The sequence below is a fragment of the Tarenaya hassleriana genome, unplaced genomic scaffold, assembly GCF_000463585.1.
Source record: "Tarenaya hassleriana unplaced genomic scaffold, ASM46358v1 Cleome11, whole genome shotgun sequence".
Taxonomy (NCBI): domain Eukaryota; kingdom Viridiplantae; phylum Streptophyta; class Magnoliopsida; order Brassicales; family Cleomaceae; genus Tarenaya; species Tarenaya hassleriana.
Window position 1 is genome coordinate 3,967,229 of NW_010961290.1, and position 18,201 is coordinate 3,985,429.

Consider the following 18,201-nt stretch of genomic DNA (forward strand, 5'->3'; position numbering starts at 1 on the left):
ATCTTTTAAAATAAGCAAATTTAGCATCCCATATACCCATAATTTAATCAATTTTAATTTATCAAACCAGTAACATGTGTACATTTACATATAAAATCCCAAATCTTTATACCTCAGATCTTTGTATGTACATATATATATATGTACTTCCATTAACAAAATTTCCATGTTACAAGTTCTGAACTCTTTCAAATCCATTTCAATCTGAACCGTACACCTGTCATCACGCAGACACATCCCAGCCGTAGAATTCACGACAAGTGACACCATCATCATCAAATTCAAATGGTCTCCTCTCACTGACGACGTGTTGACACACAGATGGTATCAGCGATTACGGCAGCTTGACGCGAAAGACAAAACCCTTCCATCTGGTTCGATCTGACAAACGGACGGTCCAGATTCATCCATCTTCCTCTTCAATCTTAATGATAAAATTCCTTCCGTAAATGAAAGTTTGCTTCACAAGCACGCAATCCAAGTGTCCACTGTCCAGTGAGCGATGCTCTCGAGGTGGATCATGCACTCATGCATATGCTTAATCGTTGTTTAAGCTTCTTTAATCATGTTTACTTTTAACCTCGTAATTAATTAACCCTCTTATTATATATATATATATATGTTACATTTTTATTATTTTAAATCGATATTTGTACACGTGTGCAACTTCTGGAGGCTTATTCGATAGTGGCATCATCAACATCATGATGCGCGCGTGACTTTGATTGGCAATTCGGCGGCTGGACTGATCACGCAATGAACAGAGTGGAGAAGAGTTGAAGGGGTATTTCTGTAATTGCAATATCTTCTTAGAGCTGCCGGTAATTTTGGTAATATCCATATCAGTTATTTAATATTTTGTTTGTCTTTAAGCTTTTCGATTTAAATTGTTCCGTGATATAATGATAATATGTAATACTACGATAGTTTATTATTGGAATTAGGGTTGTGGATATGAGAACCCAAAATATCAAATACCCAAATTTGAGTTCCATATTGGATTAACCTTTATATAAAAACTCCTAAATCCTAACAATCTACAAATATTCGAATACCCTTTTTTTTTTTTTTTTTTGGTACGATGGGAAACCCCTATCCTACAACCCTTCGGGTCGGACACCGGACACCGCAACGTCTCTCAGCCCATAGGTCGGACGAGAACGACATCAGGACAGCATCGCGGATCTGAGAAAACTCACCGCCCTACACAGTAGCCGGCAAACCACGCAGAACAGGTAAACCAGCTTCGTAAAGCTGAACGGCTCAAGGGGAGTACCATATCTGGGATTCGAACCCACAATCTCATGGTAGAGGGGGGTTGTCATTAACCACTAGGGTGGGGGACTCCCCGATCATTTGCTCTTTGTGTAAACGAATACACATGTATATATTGTGTTATTGTTACTATTATAAAATTCGAAAATAAAATTGAAACTAAAAAAGAAACATGCATTTGAGACATAATAACTTTATTTGTTTTCGACCGCAGCGATAAAAACAAATTCTTCTAACTTTTTTTTTATAAATTATCGGATTAATTTATTTTATTATATAGATACAAACTCGACCACTTTTCTATTTTTTTATATATAATAACTTATTTTTTTCTAACTAGATTAACACAAATCTTAGACAAATCTAACATTTTTTTGACTGAACATATTTTAATACGAAACCCCCAAGAAAATGATATTACCAATAACTCTTACTGAATCAATTGGAGTCAACGAGACAAAGATAGAAGTCAAAACCTAGGAAGTTAAACCCCAAGATTATCAAATATTCAATGGTCTTTAATTAAACTAATCATCGTTAGTACGCTAATACACATCAAAGCACCGATTAGATACTCTATAAAGACTCTGGTTCCGGACACTTTGTTTTGGTGTTTAGCAAGCCACTCTCCCCCCCCCCTCTCTCCTCTTGACCAAACCCAGAATCTAGAGAGAGAGTGTTCGATTCGTCATCTACAGATAAGAACCGTTTCTCTCTCTAAACAAAGCATATATCTTCATTCCATTCTCTCTCCTTCCCACCACTTGAAGATTCGATCTTTTTTTTTGGCAGTGTTCTCTGATTGTCAAGAGAAAAAAAAAGGGCGTCTATTCCAGCATAAATTTATCCCAAATCTCTTTTTTTGCGTGGATGATATTTTTTGTTCTTCAGAAACTGTTCCCATTCCCATCTTGGAGAAAAAAAAGTTTGTCTTTATTTCCATTTTACTGAATTTTCGTGGAAAAAGGCGAGCCCTTTTTTCTAGGTTGTAAGAAAAACACAAAACTGTGTTAAAAACGTAACCTTTGGTTTTGTTTTACGTAAAAGGTCTTTCTGTTCTTCAGAAAGTATTTCTGTTTTAGGAAAAGTTTGTCTTTTTGTTCTTATCTCCTCTAGTTTCTTGAATCATCGAAGAAAAACACAAACCATTCAAAATCCTTATAGATCTTACGGTTCTTCAGTTTCCCGAATCATCAAAGACGAACTTTTTCGGTGACAGAATTTTTTGGGGGAAAACGTTGTAAGAAAGAAGCCATTTTTTTCCCAGGAAAATGCAGGATCAGTCAGCAGGATCGTATTACCAAGCGATGATGCTGAAACAGCCACAGTTTCCAGAGCAAGAACAACTAAAGTGCCCTCGATGTGAATCGATGAACACGAAATTCTGCTACTACAACAACTACAATCTCTCGCAGCCTCGCCACTTCTGCAAGAGCTGTCGGCGATACTGGACCAAAGGTGGAGCCCTCCGCAACATCCCCATCGGCGGTGGCTCTCGCAAGAACACCAAACGGTCCAAAAAGACCCCCTCCGTCAAAAACCCAGATCAGAATTCCGGGTCTGGGTCGTCTAGGGTTCCGGGTCAGGGCCATGATCCGGCCGGACTGATGTACGGTTTGCAGATCGGAGATCAGGACGTGAAGGGTGCGGATTTGGGGGGGAGTTTTAGATCTCTGTTGGCCTCGAATATGCAGCTCGGAGGGATTATTCTTGACGGGTTCGGAGAAACCGGGTCGGGTTGGGACCTGGGCTTGGGTTTGCCGCGGAGCGACTCGGTCAACGACGAGGGGAGCTGTCGGCGATACTGGACCAAAGGTGGAGCCCTCCGCAACATCCCCATCGGCGGTGGCTCTCGCAAGAACACCAAACGGTCCAAAAAGACCCCCTCCGTCAAAAACCCAGATCAGAATTCCGGGTCTGGGTCGTCTAGGGTTCCGGGTCAGGGCCATGATCCGGCCGGACTGATGTACGGTTTGCAGATCGGAGATCAGGACGTGAAGGGTGCGGATTTGGGGGGGAGTTTTAGATCTCTGTTGGCCTCGAATATGCAGCTCGGAGGGATTATTCTTGACGGGTTCGGAGAAACCGGGTCGGGTTGGGACCTGGGTTTGGGTTTGCCGCGGAGCGACTCGGTCAAAGACGACGGCGGCGGCGGCGGCTGGACTGATCACGCAATGAACAGAGTGGAGAAGAGTTGAAGGGGTATTTCTGTAATTGCAATATCTTCTTAGAGCTGCCGGTAATTTTGGTAATATCCATATCAGTTATTTAATATTTTGTTTGTCTTTAAGCTTTTCGATTTAAATTGTTCCGTGATATAATGATAATATGTAATACTACGATAGTTTATTATTGGAATTAGGGTTGTGGATATGAGAACCCAAAATATCAAATACCCAAATTTGAGTTCCATATTGGATTAACCTTTATATAAAAACTCCTAAATCCTAACAATCTACAAATATTCGAATACCCAAATCTTAAAGATTAAAATTTTGGATATACCAATTGAGAAACCTATGGTGAAAAAAGCCAAATGCCATCAAATTCGGATACCTAAGTTGTGATCACCCCTAATACGAATGTGTAAGACATATTATGCGTGTGTGTTTTTTTAATGTATTTATGATAATTTTGGTTGGGAATGGGAAGAGAGAGGAGAGATCCGTCGAGGGCAGTAAAGAAGCTCCCTCTCTAATGTCTTGGACGGGCGAGACAGCCGAACACAAGTTGAACCTTTTTTTTTTGTTTATTTTATTTTAAATTGAATGTGAATATTCTTTATAATAATAATAATAATAATATATAATTCAGTAAAAAAAACGGGCTTCAATAGTAAAAATCAAATTGCTGATAAACTTGGCAAACCGTTAAAAGCGGTTCCTATATTTAAAATTGTAAAAGTTTATAGAAACTATAAAATATATATCTCTCCATTTCAATGTAAATATCGTTTTAAGTTTTCTTCATAATTTTTAAAGAAATTAAAAAAAAATAATCATATATATTCTCATTAAATTGTATCTCTATTAATACTCAAGTTTGATATTTTTAATTTAAAATAAAATTGGAATTTTTTTTTTATTTAAAAATCAGTTTAAAAATCTAAAATTACAATTATTTAGAAATAAAAAATAATCTCTAAAACTAAAACGACATTTATTATTAGACGGAGGGAATATCATTTTCTAGAATGAGACACATCGAGAGAGCAATTATTTCTTGATTTCAACTCTTTTTTTGTTTCATTCTCTTCGGAAAAAAGAAGTGTTCTATTTTATACATGGGACGATGCATAACCACACATGTTTTGAAAACCCTCACACTAATGACGAGTAAATGATCTCTTAGAACATGGACTACATTTGTAAAAAAAAAAAAAATCAAATTTAATGATTTTTAATAGATGAACTTAAAATAAAATTTCCTTAAATAGCACAGTTATAATTCTTTTTTTATTTCAAACAAGTACAACTTCCCTTAAATATTTATTGAATACCATCTTAGTTGTTGCTACAAAAATATTTTTACATGTTCCCACTTATCCCGTCTTAAATTAATTCTTGAAAGTAAATATGTTTCTAGTTATTTCGTTGAATCCAAATAAATTATATATACAATTTCATAATATATATATATATATATATAGATCAACATATTAAAATATATGTCGACATCTTTAGAAAAACGACTAACTTATATTATATATATTGTTTCCTTGTGATGGCCCATGTAATTTAATCGCCACTGTAATGTGATGGCTCTTTGATTTTGGACCATCCTAATCTTTAGTTACCCCACATGTGTAGGGTTTTCTCTGGTCAATTTAAGCAACAATGTTGGATTTTATATTAAAATGTTGAAATGATGAATTTGATTATTAATAGTAATGTGGTAATTCAATTTGGTTATCACAATCGAACCGAGTCAATTCGATCCACCATTTGGAATGAAATCCGATCTAAAAATCAATCGGATTGCTTCTTCTTCTTCTTTTTTTTTTTTTTAAATTGAACACTTTGAATCGGATATCAAAATAACCAAAATGGAAATGAAAATACTCGAAATAAAAACGAAAATTTTAGAAACTAAGTAGATTTTAAAAAAGGGACAGAATCAAATATAATTGTTCAATAACCGGAAAAATCTAGATCATGAAATTAGTAATGTGAAATCGATGTCTCCACCCCTAATTAAATTCAAAGTGACCCACAAATCAATTGCCATTGAATTGGTTGTAGAACTTCAACAAGTCTGTCAATTCATCTGATTCGACTCTATGTGCCAGAATGTGACATATCCACACCATTATGTTTCTGTCTTCGAATCCGATTGCAAACGTGTTTTCTCAATGTTGTAATAAAAAGATTCCTTTGTTACGACAAATGTAAAGACCCAGGCTCCGACATGAACACATCGATAGAACCGACATCGTTTGATACTTAGTTCAAGAATCATGCAAATCCTGTTACAACCATATATATATATATATATATATATATCATACGTTACAAATATCTCAACTTGAGATAACCTGCACGAAATCTATGAGTGATTACAGGTCTAAGATAGATACCATATTTTTCCAATTGAATTGTAGGGATATATTAGGAATGAGATGGAATTTACCGACATTAAATGGTTCGATTCGGTTATTTTCATGTTTAGTTTTTTTAATACCCAAATTATTCCAATAGAAAATCACTTTAAAACTAAACCCTAATTTTTTTTATTAAAAAAAATATAAACTCCAATGCAAAGTAAAATGAACTTTACAAATTACAAACAAAACAAAAAAGATATTTTTTAAATTTGTGAAAACTATTATGTCACTAATTTTATTTTATATTTTTTAGGTTTACCTCAGCGAATTCCCCAAAAACGAAATAATGGCCAAATGGTAAAATGAAAAGGTTGGAACCTCCAAAAAATCAAAAGCCAGAAAGAAAAGTCTAAAGAAACATAACAAGATTTCTTCAAGTCTTTATAAAAGTGAAATGGAAAAAAAAAAGGAGAAAGAATGAAAATGTCAGAAATAAATGAATTTTTTTCCAACTGATTTAAGAGTCTATAAGAGTTCATCAAACCTCACTGGGTTTTCCAAGAAGTAAACAACAACGAAAGATGAGAAGATTACTTGGAGATGGTGCGTGCCTTGTACATTATGATGTATGCCATATGCCAATCACCTGAAAATTCAAACAATACCCCAAATACAAAAAGCATGAACGGTCTGAGAGAGAGAGAGAGAGAGAGAGAGAGAGAGAGAGAGAGAGCAAACCTCCACCGGAGAGCTTGGTGATGTCCTCTTCACGTTGAGGGCTGGGGCTATCGTCGTCGTATTGAACCCACTTGCCTGAAATCGTATCGAGTTTGGATTTTGACAAGAATCATGAGAAGAAGTGAAGTGAAGGATTCATCTTAAAAAAACTGACCACTATCTTGCTTGACCCAAGCAACATAATGGCCCGAGTCTGCACTCCGGCCTTTGTGGGTTAACACCGCGACCAGATCATATATTCCCGTCATATGAGCTTCCTTCTCTAAAGTAGCACCACCTATGGCAAATAACAACACGTCCATGTCATTTTAGCATATAAACTGAACAACTAGATCCTCCTCCGCTGTCAGGTTCTGACAACATAAGCTTGGCAAATTTGGGGAGAATAAATAGTTGTGTCATGAAGTCAGAAAGATATAGAGAGGGAGAGAAATGTGATGCTAGATCTTTCAAACACTAAAAAAACCCACATACACCCAGGTCTTTGAAAAACTAATGCATCAAAACTCTCTATTTCCTAGCATCGTAAATTATGTTAAATCAAATCGAACACTAAGCATAATCACTAACTGCAACCAAACAAGACAAGGAAGATAGTGAAAAACAAAAAAAAACAAAACCAGAGGGGTATCCCAAGAGCCTACTTTCCATTTGATTAGCTGTGGATGATTCTCCACTTCCATTATTTGATGATCCCTGCAATTAAAAACATAAAAGCGGATACCTCTATAAGATTATTCTTAAAGTAGAATTTAGAGGATCTCTTCTTTCTTTTTTTACCTCCGCATCAGTCATTTTCACATCGTTATCCTTTGCACTGGTCTGCAGACCAAGCTTTCTACCTTCTTCATCCCTAAGTTTCTGAAAGATACACATGTCGGTTAATTTGGCCAACAATCTCATATAATTAGAAATGGCCAAGACACAATGGCAGTCACTACCTGGCGCGGAGCTTCCAGTTTCTTCCGGAGATCATCAGAGCAGAGATCATAAACATCCAGCTCCAAAGGATAGTCCACTTTCTTCAAAGTTATACAATAATATAGGTGGAGCAAAATCATTTCACATTCAAACATTTGATCTCTTTTTAACAAACAATGATGGAGAACTAACGTACCCGGAGAATCTTTGCTTTCTGATTGGTTTCCCTTTTCCAGAAGAAACGCACAAACTGAACAGTCAAGTACCTTCATCATCAGCAAGAAGAATTACAGAAACTTCCTAGTCAGAGGAGAGAAAAAGAATACAAAGCAGAATTCAATTTGGAAGTTGACACTGACAGAGTTGATTCTCTGAAACTTGCTAGTCATGTTGCAAGGAAAATTTCAACATGAAAAGTGAGATGTCCTATGAAAGAAAGAAATCAATCACCTCGGCAAGGAATCTATACGAGATTCCTTAATGAAAAGGGCAGTACGACCCAGAGAAGGGGATGTTTTCTCAAGTTCTCCTCTCAGTCCCTACATTAACAGGAGAAAACAGGATGGTTCAGACCAATAAACTGAAAACAAGCCACTGCACGAGTTTAAATTTTAATGCTCTCACTCATGCCAAAAAAGGGGGAAAAGGCAACAACAGTTATGTTTCTGAATTAGGAGGTTCTTCCCCAGAACTTAGTTAATTGCCTACCGAAAGCAGAAAGAGAGGTTTCAATGGATTGATTGCAGAACTTACGTGTTTTAATCCTTCATGCAAATGATTCACCTCTTGTGATATATGGCATTTAAGAGAGTCGACAGATTCTATCTCTGAGCTTTCTTCACCACTTTCTTGACAATGCAACCTGCACCACCCCCATTATAAAATGATGAGAGTTCCACCCCCCTTTCAGCTTGTAAAACAAAATATAGGACACAGATCAGTAAGTAGGCCAGATCTGCTTCAAACGGACTCGTGTCTGGTGGGAAACAAAACCTGCCATGATACACATTAAAACTGTTCTACACGAGACAATTTTGTTCTGTTATGTATTCACATCAGCAGTCTTCAATTTTACAGATGTAGATACAGAATTCAGAAATCTCAAACAATGGCTTGTTCGGCAGGCCCCAAACAAGTAGGTTTATATGTTCTGCAATTACTTTGACATCATCCATCCTCATGGTTTTTAAAAAATTTCCATTTGACCTTTGAAACTAGAAAATAGCAGACTGCAATGCCGTAAATAAATGGGTTTAGTTTTGCCCTCTATTGTGCTCATCTCATGAACTAGCTTTGATAGAACTATGATATGAGAGCATTGTGTGAAATTTGCATTTTGACCTGCTCAGAAGATTGACACCAAAAAGACCCTTCACAGTATCAGGATCTTCACTAGAACTTGGTGCTTTAAGTGACTGAGAAAGAGTGTACAGCAGCTGTGTCCAACATTCTTCAGCATCCTGTTACGCATTTAAAGGAGCATGGGTAAACAAATTGGATACACCACAAAAGAACTGCCAATAACCAGCAAACCTAATTAATTAAAAAAAACCTGCTGCATGTGGATTCCGTTATGTAACTGGGCAAACTGAGGGTATTTCTTACGTAACACCTGCATCAAGGCCAAAAATGGTATGAGTCGGAAACTAAAATAACCTCAGATTGACACTAAAAATATTCACCTACAAACGTGGGAAGTATTTACGCGAAGAATCGAATAACATCTACAAAATAATATTAGAATTCCATGAAGCCCACTGTAGCATACACATGCAAAGATTGTAAAAAACGGGCTGTTCTATTCTGAGCATATTCCGTTTTTTTCTGTTTAAACCCACAGGTTTGAGATCTAAGATGACAGCTAAAGATGTAATGACAATTTTTAAGAGAATTTTTTTTGGTAAAATATTAATTAGCCCTAGGAAACTAACAATAATAGGCAAAAGAAGCATAAAGGTTAGGGAGAACAAAATGAAAACTAACTGTCCAGAATTGCATAGGTGCAACGGCCTTGACACTTTTATCAAGCTCACTGAATAGATCACGTGTAGCAACTGTGAGCATGTGAGCAGTCTGATCCAGATCACTGCTTCGTCCAGCAAGTGAATATCTAATCAGAATCAAGAGAACAAGAATCAGATTCTGCTAATATGAGACATCCCCCAAATGCATCTTTGCAGAAATTTCTGAATAAGAACAAAGTAATAAACTAACTTGGATAAAGCATGTTTCAATTCTGGGACAGATTTTAAGCACTGTATTGTGGAGTTCATGTAACAGGTATTCCCAAGGTTGAATAGACCAGCACTGTAACCCTGAAACCGATAGTAACATTTGTTAGATGTAGGAAAGAAGTCAAAAGCTACCGTAAGGTAAAATAAAATGTGCACTTAAATTACACGATATCTAGAAAATTACGAAAAATCTTATTTTGAAAAAAACAATTATTACCAAATTAGTCACTTGCTCTTCCTCAGGAAGATCCTCCGCAAAAACAGGGCCCTTCTCTGGAGCCTTCACTATTTCATCTGCAGTTCCCATCATCATCAGTTTTTGGCCCTAGTATGAAGAGAATAACAGAAAAGCTTAAACAAGTGAGCAAATCATAAAAATTAAAATGGAACAACTCATAACCCCAACAAATGAAGTGTATTTACATTTTTTACTCCTATGGTTGACCAATCTGCATCATCCTGCATCACATATAGGAAAGATCTCGTTACTTACAACATATAAATCGACTTAAGGAACATATTACTGAAATGAAGCATCACCCAGAACCAGGAGCACATGAAACTAATTACCTTTAGCAGTCCACCTTTGACCATGATCTTTTGTCGCTCTGTAGGGACTCCGGTCAAATCATACAATTGAGCCTTGAAGACATAAGGAGGCTGACTAGTGTCAATCTCGATACCTTCGAGAACCTTCTTTTGCCACTTCACGCTGACTGTAAACCAAAAGCAAAACGTTCGAACAAAGATGCAGTGGCCAACTTTGGACTTAAGTAACATTGATACTCCAGCAGTGTCTCACGGTGAGACTCTCACTGTACTAAGACCTATATATTCTGAAGTATCAATAGGACCAAATAACAGTCACAACTAGAAACTTAAGCACGGTCAATTAGCAGTAGAGGGGGAAAGAAACCCTATTTGTTTACATCTTTCTATCTCTGATAGAGCAAAAACAAAACCCGTAGTTAAATCTTTCAGTCTATCATAATCAACCATCAAAACTTATCCAAGGAGATTGCCTTGGGTAAACCTCATATTTTTACACGACTAACAAACCTTTCTCAAGGAAGAATCAATCAGATAAGCACATTCTCAATATCCTATGCACGGCTCATCTTATACATCACAAATTTTCTCAAATTCTTTGAAACGAACGATAAGGGTTCCAAATTATTTCAGAGAACATCACAAATGTTCTCAAATTCTTTCAGTCTATCTCATTTAGAACAAGATAGAATGGCAAACATATTGAAGATATCGGTATGTTATCCTAAACCCAAACAACGACTAAAACTCGACATTCACCCGTCATAGTTACCAAAAAATGCCACTCACGCCGAGACTCAAGATATTGAAGTTCACGGAGTGAACAATGCATCAGCTTCGCAAAGAAGGAAGCTCACCTACTAGTAGTTCGAATTAAGACTACTTTGAATCATATAATCAAACGGAAAACCCAAAAATCTATGCTAGTAAACATAATTAACCATCCCTACAACAACGTTCATATAAACCTCACTGACATTGTTACTCTAAATAAAACCCTAAATACTTCGTTTTGTCATAGAGAGGAGCACAAGATCGGGCAACCAACGAAAATCCGAAAAAATCTAGATTAACAAATTTCAAACAAGGATCCAGAGATTTACAATGGCGTCCGATCAAAACGGATTCGACAGAAAGAAAGCTACCAGTATAAATCGATTCATTAGAGTTAACGAAGAAATTCAGCAAAGACGAACCTGTCAGCATGTTTGAAGGGAGAGGGAGAGGGAGAGGGAGAGGGAGAGGGAGAGGCTAACAACAGAGGGTAATAGATACTTTCCTTCTTTCTCGGGGCGTTCTTCGACTTCGACGAAATTCGACGACCCCTCTATTATGTATAGCCGCCCCTTTTGCCGGGTCGGGCCGGGTCAAAATGCTCCTAAAATCTCGAACGACGTCGTTTTCGTGAATATCAAAATTCAAAAAAAAAGGAAAGAACAAAAAGGAACAACATCAGAGCAGAACAAAGCCTAGGCCTTGACCCTTGGACCTCTCCCTCTCTGTGCATCTCCTCTCTCATCATCGTCTCTCTCTCTGCCTGTGCTCTTAATCTATACATACACTCATATAGATATATATCCGGGCCTATATATATTTAAGGATATTGCAGACGGCGCAATTGATTTAAGGATGATGTACGGAGGCTCGTCAAAACTCGGACGCGGAGGAGGTAGAGGCGGTGGCGGCGCCAGCGCCGGCGGACCGCTGCGTGGCCGGAGCTCCTTCCCTCTTTCCAACCAACGGAATCACTCCGCTGTCGGTAGGATGCCGTCGGGAGGCAGCGCCTCGCGCCAACGCAGCACCACCGGCGCCATCGAGGAAACCTTCAGCCTCTTACCGAGTAAGAGCCCTCCGGCTTTCGGCATGATCATACGGCTTGCGCCTGACTTGGTGGAGGAGATCAGGCGGGTTGAAGTACAAGGTGGGATCGCGAAGATCAAGTTCGATGAGTTTTGTAACAATACAAGTGGGAATGTGAGTTACTTACTTTCTCGTACGAAAAAAATGCATAAACGGGGGTTTTTGGTGCTGTTGAGTGTTGAATTGAATTATGGCCACCTTTTCTTCTAAAAATTTTGAATTTGCTCGCTGGGTTATACATTCTTTGTTCGACTGAGATATTGATAATTCACTTCAATTAAGGTGTTTCTCCTTCCTAGATGGTGAATGTGTGGGAAATCAGTTCTTCTACCTGATTTGGTTGTTGCATCTTGAAAGTAGGGTTCATAGTTCGTGTTTTCCCAATTCCAATTCGCTTTCTTTGTTTAGCTGGTCATAGTTTATTCGCAGGTAGAGGGTTGTTGATTGAATGTTCTTAAGCGTTTCTTCATGCCCTTTGGTCTCAGTGATTCCTCACTGCTTTTTGGGGTTATGGATTGCTAAAATTGGTTATTGTTCATTAAGAGTTGTAGATAGGCCAACTTGCTTTCTTTGTTTGACTTGTTAGGTTTTTATTTAGCCTTTTGTGTTCTTACCCTTTCTTGACTGAAACAGATTATTAATGTAGGTGGAAAGGAGTTCAAGTTTACCTGGTCCCGGGAGCTGGGGGATTTATGTGATATATATGAAGAACGCCAGCATAGTGAAGATGGAGATGGTGTGCTGATTGAGGCCGGATGTGCTTGGAGGAAATTGAATGTTCAGCGTACTCTTGATGAGTCTACCACAAACCACATGAAGATGCGCTCAGTTGAAGCTGAACAAAGAACCAAATCACGCAAGTATAAGTTTTTGAGAATTAATAACTTCTTCCTCATTTTTTTTATCGTTGTCTGTCCTTTGGCCTTCATATGTCAGTGTTAGTATAGTATATATTTTTTAGTAGTCATCTTCTTAGTCTTGTCATATGAATAGAGTAGTCTTTGATAGGGCTTGCGTGCTGTTCATCTAAATGCTCTTTAGTATTGTTGCGGATGACAGCTTTAAGTTTATAGGTTCTTAGTTTAGTTATGGCCTTAATGAGTTTCAATTTATGCTGATTCATGAAAACTATTTGTATTGGTCCGATGCCCAGACACCACAGCTGTTTCTCACAGTTAATTGGTAACCGGGAACCTTTATTTTCATCTTTAATTTTGTCTCATCAAAGTGGTGGGAATAGGTTTTGTTAGCCCTTTGGTCATTTCCTTTTCAGTGTACCTGAATAACCGCTATGTCCTGGTTCCTGTTGACAGGGCAATCGTATTAGACCCTGGGAATCCATCTTTGACGAAGAAGTTAGCTCTTGCTGAAGGTAGCTTTTTGGTTGAGATATTTTCACTCTACTTTGCTGGTGTGCAAAAGAAATGTATCTCTCTCTGAACTTTTGGAGGAGATAATATGAGGATGATTACGAAACTTATTTTTATATATATAAGACACCGTGCTCATGTTCCCGTATCCGTAGTTCGCTCTCCCTTCCTCGATGTTCTCTCTTGTCCTTTGAATTCAGTAATTTAAGAACTATACCAGCATAGTTAACCATTCTGGTTTTAACTGAAAGTTGTACTCTTAATATTTAAATGAATAGGTTTCTTCTCCCTTGTGTACAAGAGTTTGGTTATAACTTTTTAATATTGTAATGTGTCAGCAAATCCATGGAGAATGTTAAATAAGCAGAAGAAGGAGCCACCACCCAAAAGGCGGAAGGTTGACCCAGCCCCAGGTATATACACTAAGACTTCTGTATATGTGGTAGCACATTAAAATTGTCAAAAGTTTTAGATGCTATTGCATTTCCTTGCTAACCTTGTAATCCAATCACTTTTAATTCTGGTGCATGTATTAGTTCCAATGAGAGGTCCAAAGCTTGCTTTCAAACCAGGGGCTTCAATCGCTGCCGGTAAAGGTAGACCCTCAGCTTCACCAGGACCATCTCCTGTTAATCAATCCAACGCTTCACCTTCTCCATATGGAATTGGGAACATTGCTAAAAGTCGTACAACCACTGAAGATGACCCACCAGTCCAGACGAAGGGCAAAGAAAACCCAATTGTTAGTGAAAAGGATTCATCAACCAGGACAACTGATGCATTAGGGGACACATCTGGAAAAAAAGCCAATAATGCTAATAAACCTATTGATTTGCAGACGTTGGCAATTAATTTCCCAAAAGATGCTCCGATGAACTTGAAGGTAACACATAATGAAATGTCTTATTCATACACATTTTGACACCTATATATGTTTTTATGTCCACCATTTACTATTGATGACATACATTCTCTCTGTCTTTCTATAGGCATTGGAGAAGGTTGTTGGAGATAAAATTCCTAATGCTGCAAAGAAGATTGAGCCAATTTTGAAAAAAGTAAGTGATGATGACTTTAGAATGCTATCTGGTAGTGGTAGCAGTATGTCTTCTTACTTCTCTGATTATTCTTGATAACCAGGTAGCAAATTTCCAAGCTCCAGGAAGGTATTTCTTAAAATCAGGAGCCTATTCAGACAGCTATAAGAAACGTTCATCTGGAATGGGAAGGTATGTGCTATTTAAAAAGATAGTGCTGAAAGTTCATTTGGAGAAGAAAGGTCCTCAGAATATGACACTTTTGGAACAGTTTGTTGGCTTACATTGCATTTGCTGTAGACAATCCCATTGGTCAATCTTATGTGACATGAGGATATAGCATCCTATCATATTGTTTTACACCTTTTCAGTTTTCACTATCAGATTGTTTATTGCACACCATAAAATTTTCTCTGGTTTCTTCATTAAAACTTGTCTGAAGATAAAGAAAAATCACGAGATAAAGTTACTTGTCTTTTTATCTTCGTAACTGTCCATGCAACTACTTCGGTTATCATCATTATCATTTTACCAGCTAGGGTTAACTACAAGATACACAATTTTCTGAAGTTAGCTAATTAATTTCTGTGCATATTGTGGTTGTACTTTGTGTTAATATATTGTCTCTTTAGCAGCTCACCTGCAGACCCGCAAGTGTTGCCAATCGCAGAGTGCGGTCATGATCAGTTACCTGTGTCAGGGGTCGGAAATGTGGGGAACTTTTCAGTTTGTGAGCCCAGTGGACAGTGTCAACAAGATGTTGTGCCTGCACATCCGGAAGGACAATCAAGTTCACCAGAAAATGTTGACATTGAACGCCTTTCACCTCGTATTCTTGGTGATGAAAAGTCAGCTGAGAATAGAGAAGGCCAGGTTGGTAGTTCTAGTGATTCTGGAAGTAGTGACAGTGAAAATAACAGTGGGAGCAGCAGTGATAGTGAGGCTTCTTCCAACAGTAAGGAGGGTTCAGATGAGGATGTGGATATCATGAGTGATGATGACAGAGAGCCCCAGCATACAACAGAGTCAGAACTCGGGTTGCCTGCATCAACTTTCCCATGTCAAACTGATGGTTCTGGGATTGTTCACAACGAACCTGCTGAAAAACAAGAGGGTGGTGGATTCAATGCTGTTGACATTGACAGACACGAGTCTGATGCCATTGACATCAAAGGTCACAGCTTTGACGAGGGTCATGGTTCTGATTGTGTGAGAAACTTTTACCCTGAAAATAACTGGATTACGGAATCCTCTGCTGATCTCAGTCCTGCAAATGAAGATGGCAGGAATTCGGGGCGGGGACCTTTTTCTTCTGCTCATGACAAGATGCGAGTGTGCCACAACTTTATAGGAAGGTTTGATGACACAGAGAATTTAGTGAAGAAAGGAGAAACATCTTTTGATGAAGAAGACTCCACTTATTTGAAGTACGAGAAGGATTCTCCTGATCTAAAGGGACCTATTAGTGGTTATTCTCAGTAAGTAATATGAAAGGGTAATGTTTTAGAATCTTCATTGCAAGTGTTTATATCTCTAATTATTTGTCTTTAATTTCAGGTATAAAGCCTACATACAGGAATATCATGATAAGTATGATAGCTACCGCTCCCTTAGCGAGATAATAGAAAAATACAGGTAGCTGGATGAACTCCTTGGCCACAACTCTCAGGTTCTATCACTTGTGTTGTCCTTTTTGATCAGTTTTCTTGAATTGATCGGTTCGGTTGTTTATAGAAATGAATTTCAGAAAATGGGAGAAGGCCTTGAATTTGCAAAAGACACGGATGTGGAGAGGTATAACAGAATTTTGCAACAGTTGAAGGAATCTTATCACAAAAATGGGGAGGTAATCTGCTATCTGATAACCTCTTTTATTATGTTATTTTTGTCCTCCTTGGAATAGGAATAGTTGAAAATTTATACTATTCTATGGAAAAGAGATTTTGGGTTACACCGAAGCATTCCGGGATTTGTTTCTACCCTGTACTCTCTTCACCTAATATTAGATATAGAATGAAATTTGATACTGATTTCTCACAAGTAGATTCCACTGAGCAGAGGATGATAAATGATGATACGATCCCTTGCTTGTGTGGAATGATTTCGTAAACTATGGAAGACATTATCAGTTTTTGGATCTTACAGCATTGCTGAAACCATTTGGCGAGTTACTTGGTAAATATGGAACACGGTAGTTAAGGGAAACGGACGAAGCAGAGGAAGAGGAGAGTAGAGGAAATAATTAATATGGAAATTCCGTTTGAAGTTTCTGCAAAGAGCTCACACCTTTTTGTTCATCGATAATAATGATTTATGTTCCCTGATTAGTACTGTGCAGGCATCTTATCTGCTTGAATCAACGCTGATAAATTGTTGATTGTTCAAGTCTTTATTCTTACTGATCGTTGCTAAGGCTTTCTTCTACGCAACCTGTGCAGAGGCACAAGCGTTTGAAGAAAATATTTATCGTTCTCCATGAAGAACTAAAGGTAATTTTCCCAAACTCCTGCACACGCTTTTTTTTACCATGCAGTTATATCCATCTTAACTGTTAGCATTTTATATCCGAATACATTGATGAAAACCGAATATGGTAATATTTTCGCAGCATCTAAAGCAAATAATGAAAGAATACGCGTATTCTCATGGAAAGGATTGCAGCGAACAAAGACGAGAGAGGTCGAAACTCGGGTCCTGAATGGATATCACGAGGGTAAGACCGGGTCCTAGCTAGGATACATTGACATCACTTCCTTTCTTATCCTACCGCTAAAAGTCTGACTTCCATGGGCATGGAGATCATTCTATTGATATATAAGGGCCGTATAGCTCCTTAAAATGAGACACTGCGGAAAGCCCCTACCCATGGAGGATAGCCATGTTCATATACTCACTGATGGCGAGGACAACTAAGACTCCATTGGAGATTTTAAGGTACCTCTTGAGATATTTCATTCACTGTGGATAGCGCATTCGAGTTCATGAACAACATGGAGAGGGCGAGGGAAGAAAGGTAGGGTCCGATCCCATATCCCCCGGGGTTCCGGCTGGTGTGGATAATATAATGTTGTCTAACATACTATGAATTCATATTCCCAATTTTGGTGTTTTGTAGGGAAGGAATTCTTCTTCTTCGAGAATATATTCGGATTCAATTGATAAAATTATTTAACTTTTTTTTTCTATAAATTAAATTTTCTTGTACTCTCTTTTTTAATTTATGTATATAAAAATTGTACATATAATCATTTCTAAATTAAATTCACTTTAAAACCCATTAATCATGATCTTTTGTATATTATGAATTAATTTTTAAATCGATTCAAAAACTAATTGATTATAAATTTTGAAACTATAAGTTAATCAAATCTTAACTGATTATAAAAATAATAATAAAATTCATCATCACAAATTTTTGAAGAAATAATATTCTTTAAACTTAATCTAAAAAAATAAACTACAAATCCAAATATAAATGAATATAAATCTAAAATAGCAAAAAGAAACAAGTTGTGGCTAATGCCTATTGTGAAACTAATATAATAGCCCCACTTGTAATAATTAAGAAATAAATAAAAATCTGTCCTTATTAAGTAAGTGATTTGAACAATTTAAAATTTGATTTATTAGGTGAAAAAAAGTTGATTAATTAGATGTAAAATAAAATAAACCCC

The 18,201-nt window shown here is 37.4% G+C and overlaps 3 protein-coding genes across 5 annotated transcripts; 2 read left to right on the plus strand and 1 right to left on the minus strand.

Moving 5' to 3' along the window:
• The first annotated feature begins 1,901 nt into the window (after positions 1–1,901).
• LOC104806010 (dof zinc finger protein DOF3.1-like) lies at positions 1,902–3,473 on the plus strand. The gene has a single exon (XM_010530727.2). It carries the CDS (start codon positions 2,547–2,549, stop codon positions 3,471–3,473), a length of 927 nt encoding a protein of 308 aa, XP_010529029.1. The 5' UTR covers positions 1,902–2,546.
• Positions 3,474–6,176: 2,703 nt separating this feature from the next.
• On the minus strand, positions 6,177–11,550 carry LOC104805917 (ubiquitin carboxyl-terminal hydrolase 6-like). Its single transcript, XM_010530628.2, has 17 exons — positions 11,457–11,550; positions 10,282–10,427; positions 10,135–10,170; positions 9,929–10,036; positions 9,692–9,792; positions 9,461–9,587; positions 9,030–9,089; positions 8,819–8,937; positions 8,231–8,339; positions 7,928–8,016; positions 7,674–7,743; positions 7,498–7,578; positions 7,337–7,417; positions 7,201–7,252; positions 6,711–6,833; positions 6,557–6,631; positions 6,177–6,464 (listed from the first exon to the last, which is right to left on the minus strand). Exons 1-17 carry the CDS (start codon positions 11,464–11,466, stop codon positions 6,409–6,411), a joined length of 1,443 nt encoding a protein of 480 aa, XP_010528930.1. The 5' UTR covers positions 11,467–11,550; the 3' UTR covers positions 6,177–6,408.
• A 107-nt stretch (positions 11,551–11,657) lies between these two features.
• On the plus strand, positions 11,658–17,702 carry LOC104805918. Of its 3 annotated transcripts, XR_770573.2 has the most exons (13): positions 11,662–12,234; positions 12,754–12,980; positions 13,434–13,492; positions 13,829–13,903; positions 14,027–14,373; positions 14,480–14,548; positions 14,631–14,719; positions 15,163–16,005; positions 16,085–16,162; positions 16,262–16,373; positions 16,966–17,016; positions 17,136–17,540; positions 17,643–17,678. XR_770573.2 is itself a non-coding variant. In XM_010530629.2 (12 exons), the coding sequence occupies exons 1-12, from the start codon at positions 11,890–11,892 to the stop codon at positions 17,223–17,225; spliced, it is 2,385 nt and encodes a 794-aa protein (XP_010528931.1). In that variant the 5' UTR covers positions 11,662–11,889; the 3' UTR covers positions 17,226–17,702. The 3 variants fall into 3 exon arrangements, 2 of the variants coding, with proteins under 2 accessions (XP_010528932.1, XP_010528931.1); XM_010530629.2 differs by having other exon boundaries at positions 17,136–17,702; XM_010530630.2 differs by lacking the exons at positions 16,966–17,016; positions 17,136–17,540; positions 17,643–17,678 and having other exon boundaries at positions 11,658–12,234; positions 16,085–16,196; positions 16,275–16,365.
• Positions 17,703–18,201: the final 499 nt, after the last annotated feature.

What these genes read in the sequence shown, in the direction of transcription:
- LOC104806010 (XM_010530727.2), top strand. Translation starts at nt 2,547, where the DNA reads ATGCAGGATCAGTCAGCAGGATCGTATTACCAAGCGATGATGCTGAAA.
- LOC104805917 (XM_010530628.2), bottom strand. An exon ending in AAGAGCAAGTGACTAATTTG is followed by an intron (nt 9,793 to 9,928) that starts GTAATAATTGTT and finishes TATCGGTTTCAG; the next exon opens with GGTTACAGTGCTGGTCTATT. An exon ending in AGAAAGCAAAGATTCTCCGG is followed by an intron (nt 7,579 to 7,673) that starts GTACGTTAGTTC and finishes ATAACTTTGAAG; the next exon opens with AAAGTGGACTATCCTTTGGA.
- LOC104805918 (XM_010530629.2), top strand. Translation starts at nt 11,890, where the DNA reads ATGATGTACGGAGGCTCGTCAAAACTCGGACGCGGAGGAGGTAGAGGC. An exon ending in ATGCTCCGATGAACTTGAAG is followed by an intron (nt 14,374 to 14,479) that starts GTAACACATAAT and finishes GTCTTTCTATAG; the next exon opens with GCATTGGAGAAGGTTGTTGG. An exon ending in CTTATCACAAAAATGGGGAG is followed by an intron (nt 16,374 to 16,965) that starts GTAATCTGCTAT and finishes CAACCTGTGCAG; the next exon opens with AGGCACAAGCGTTTGAAGAA.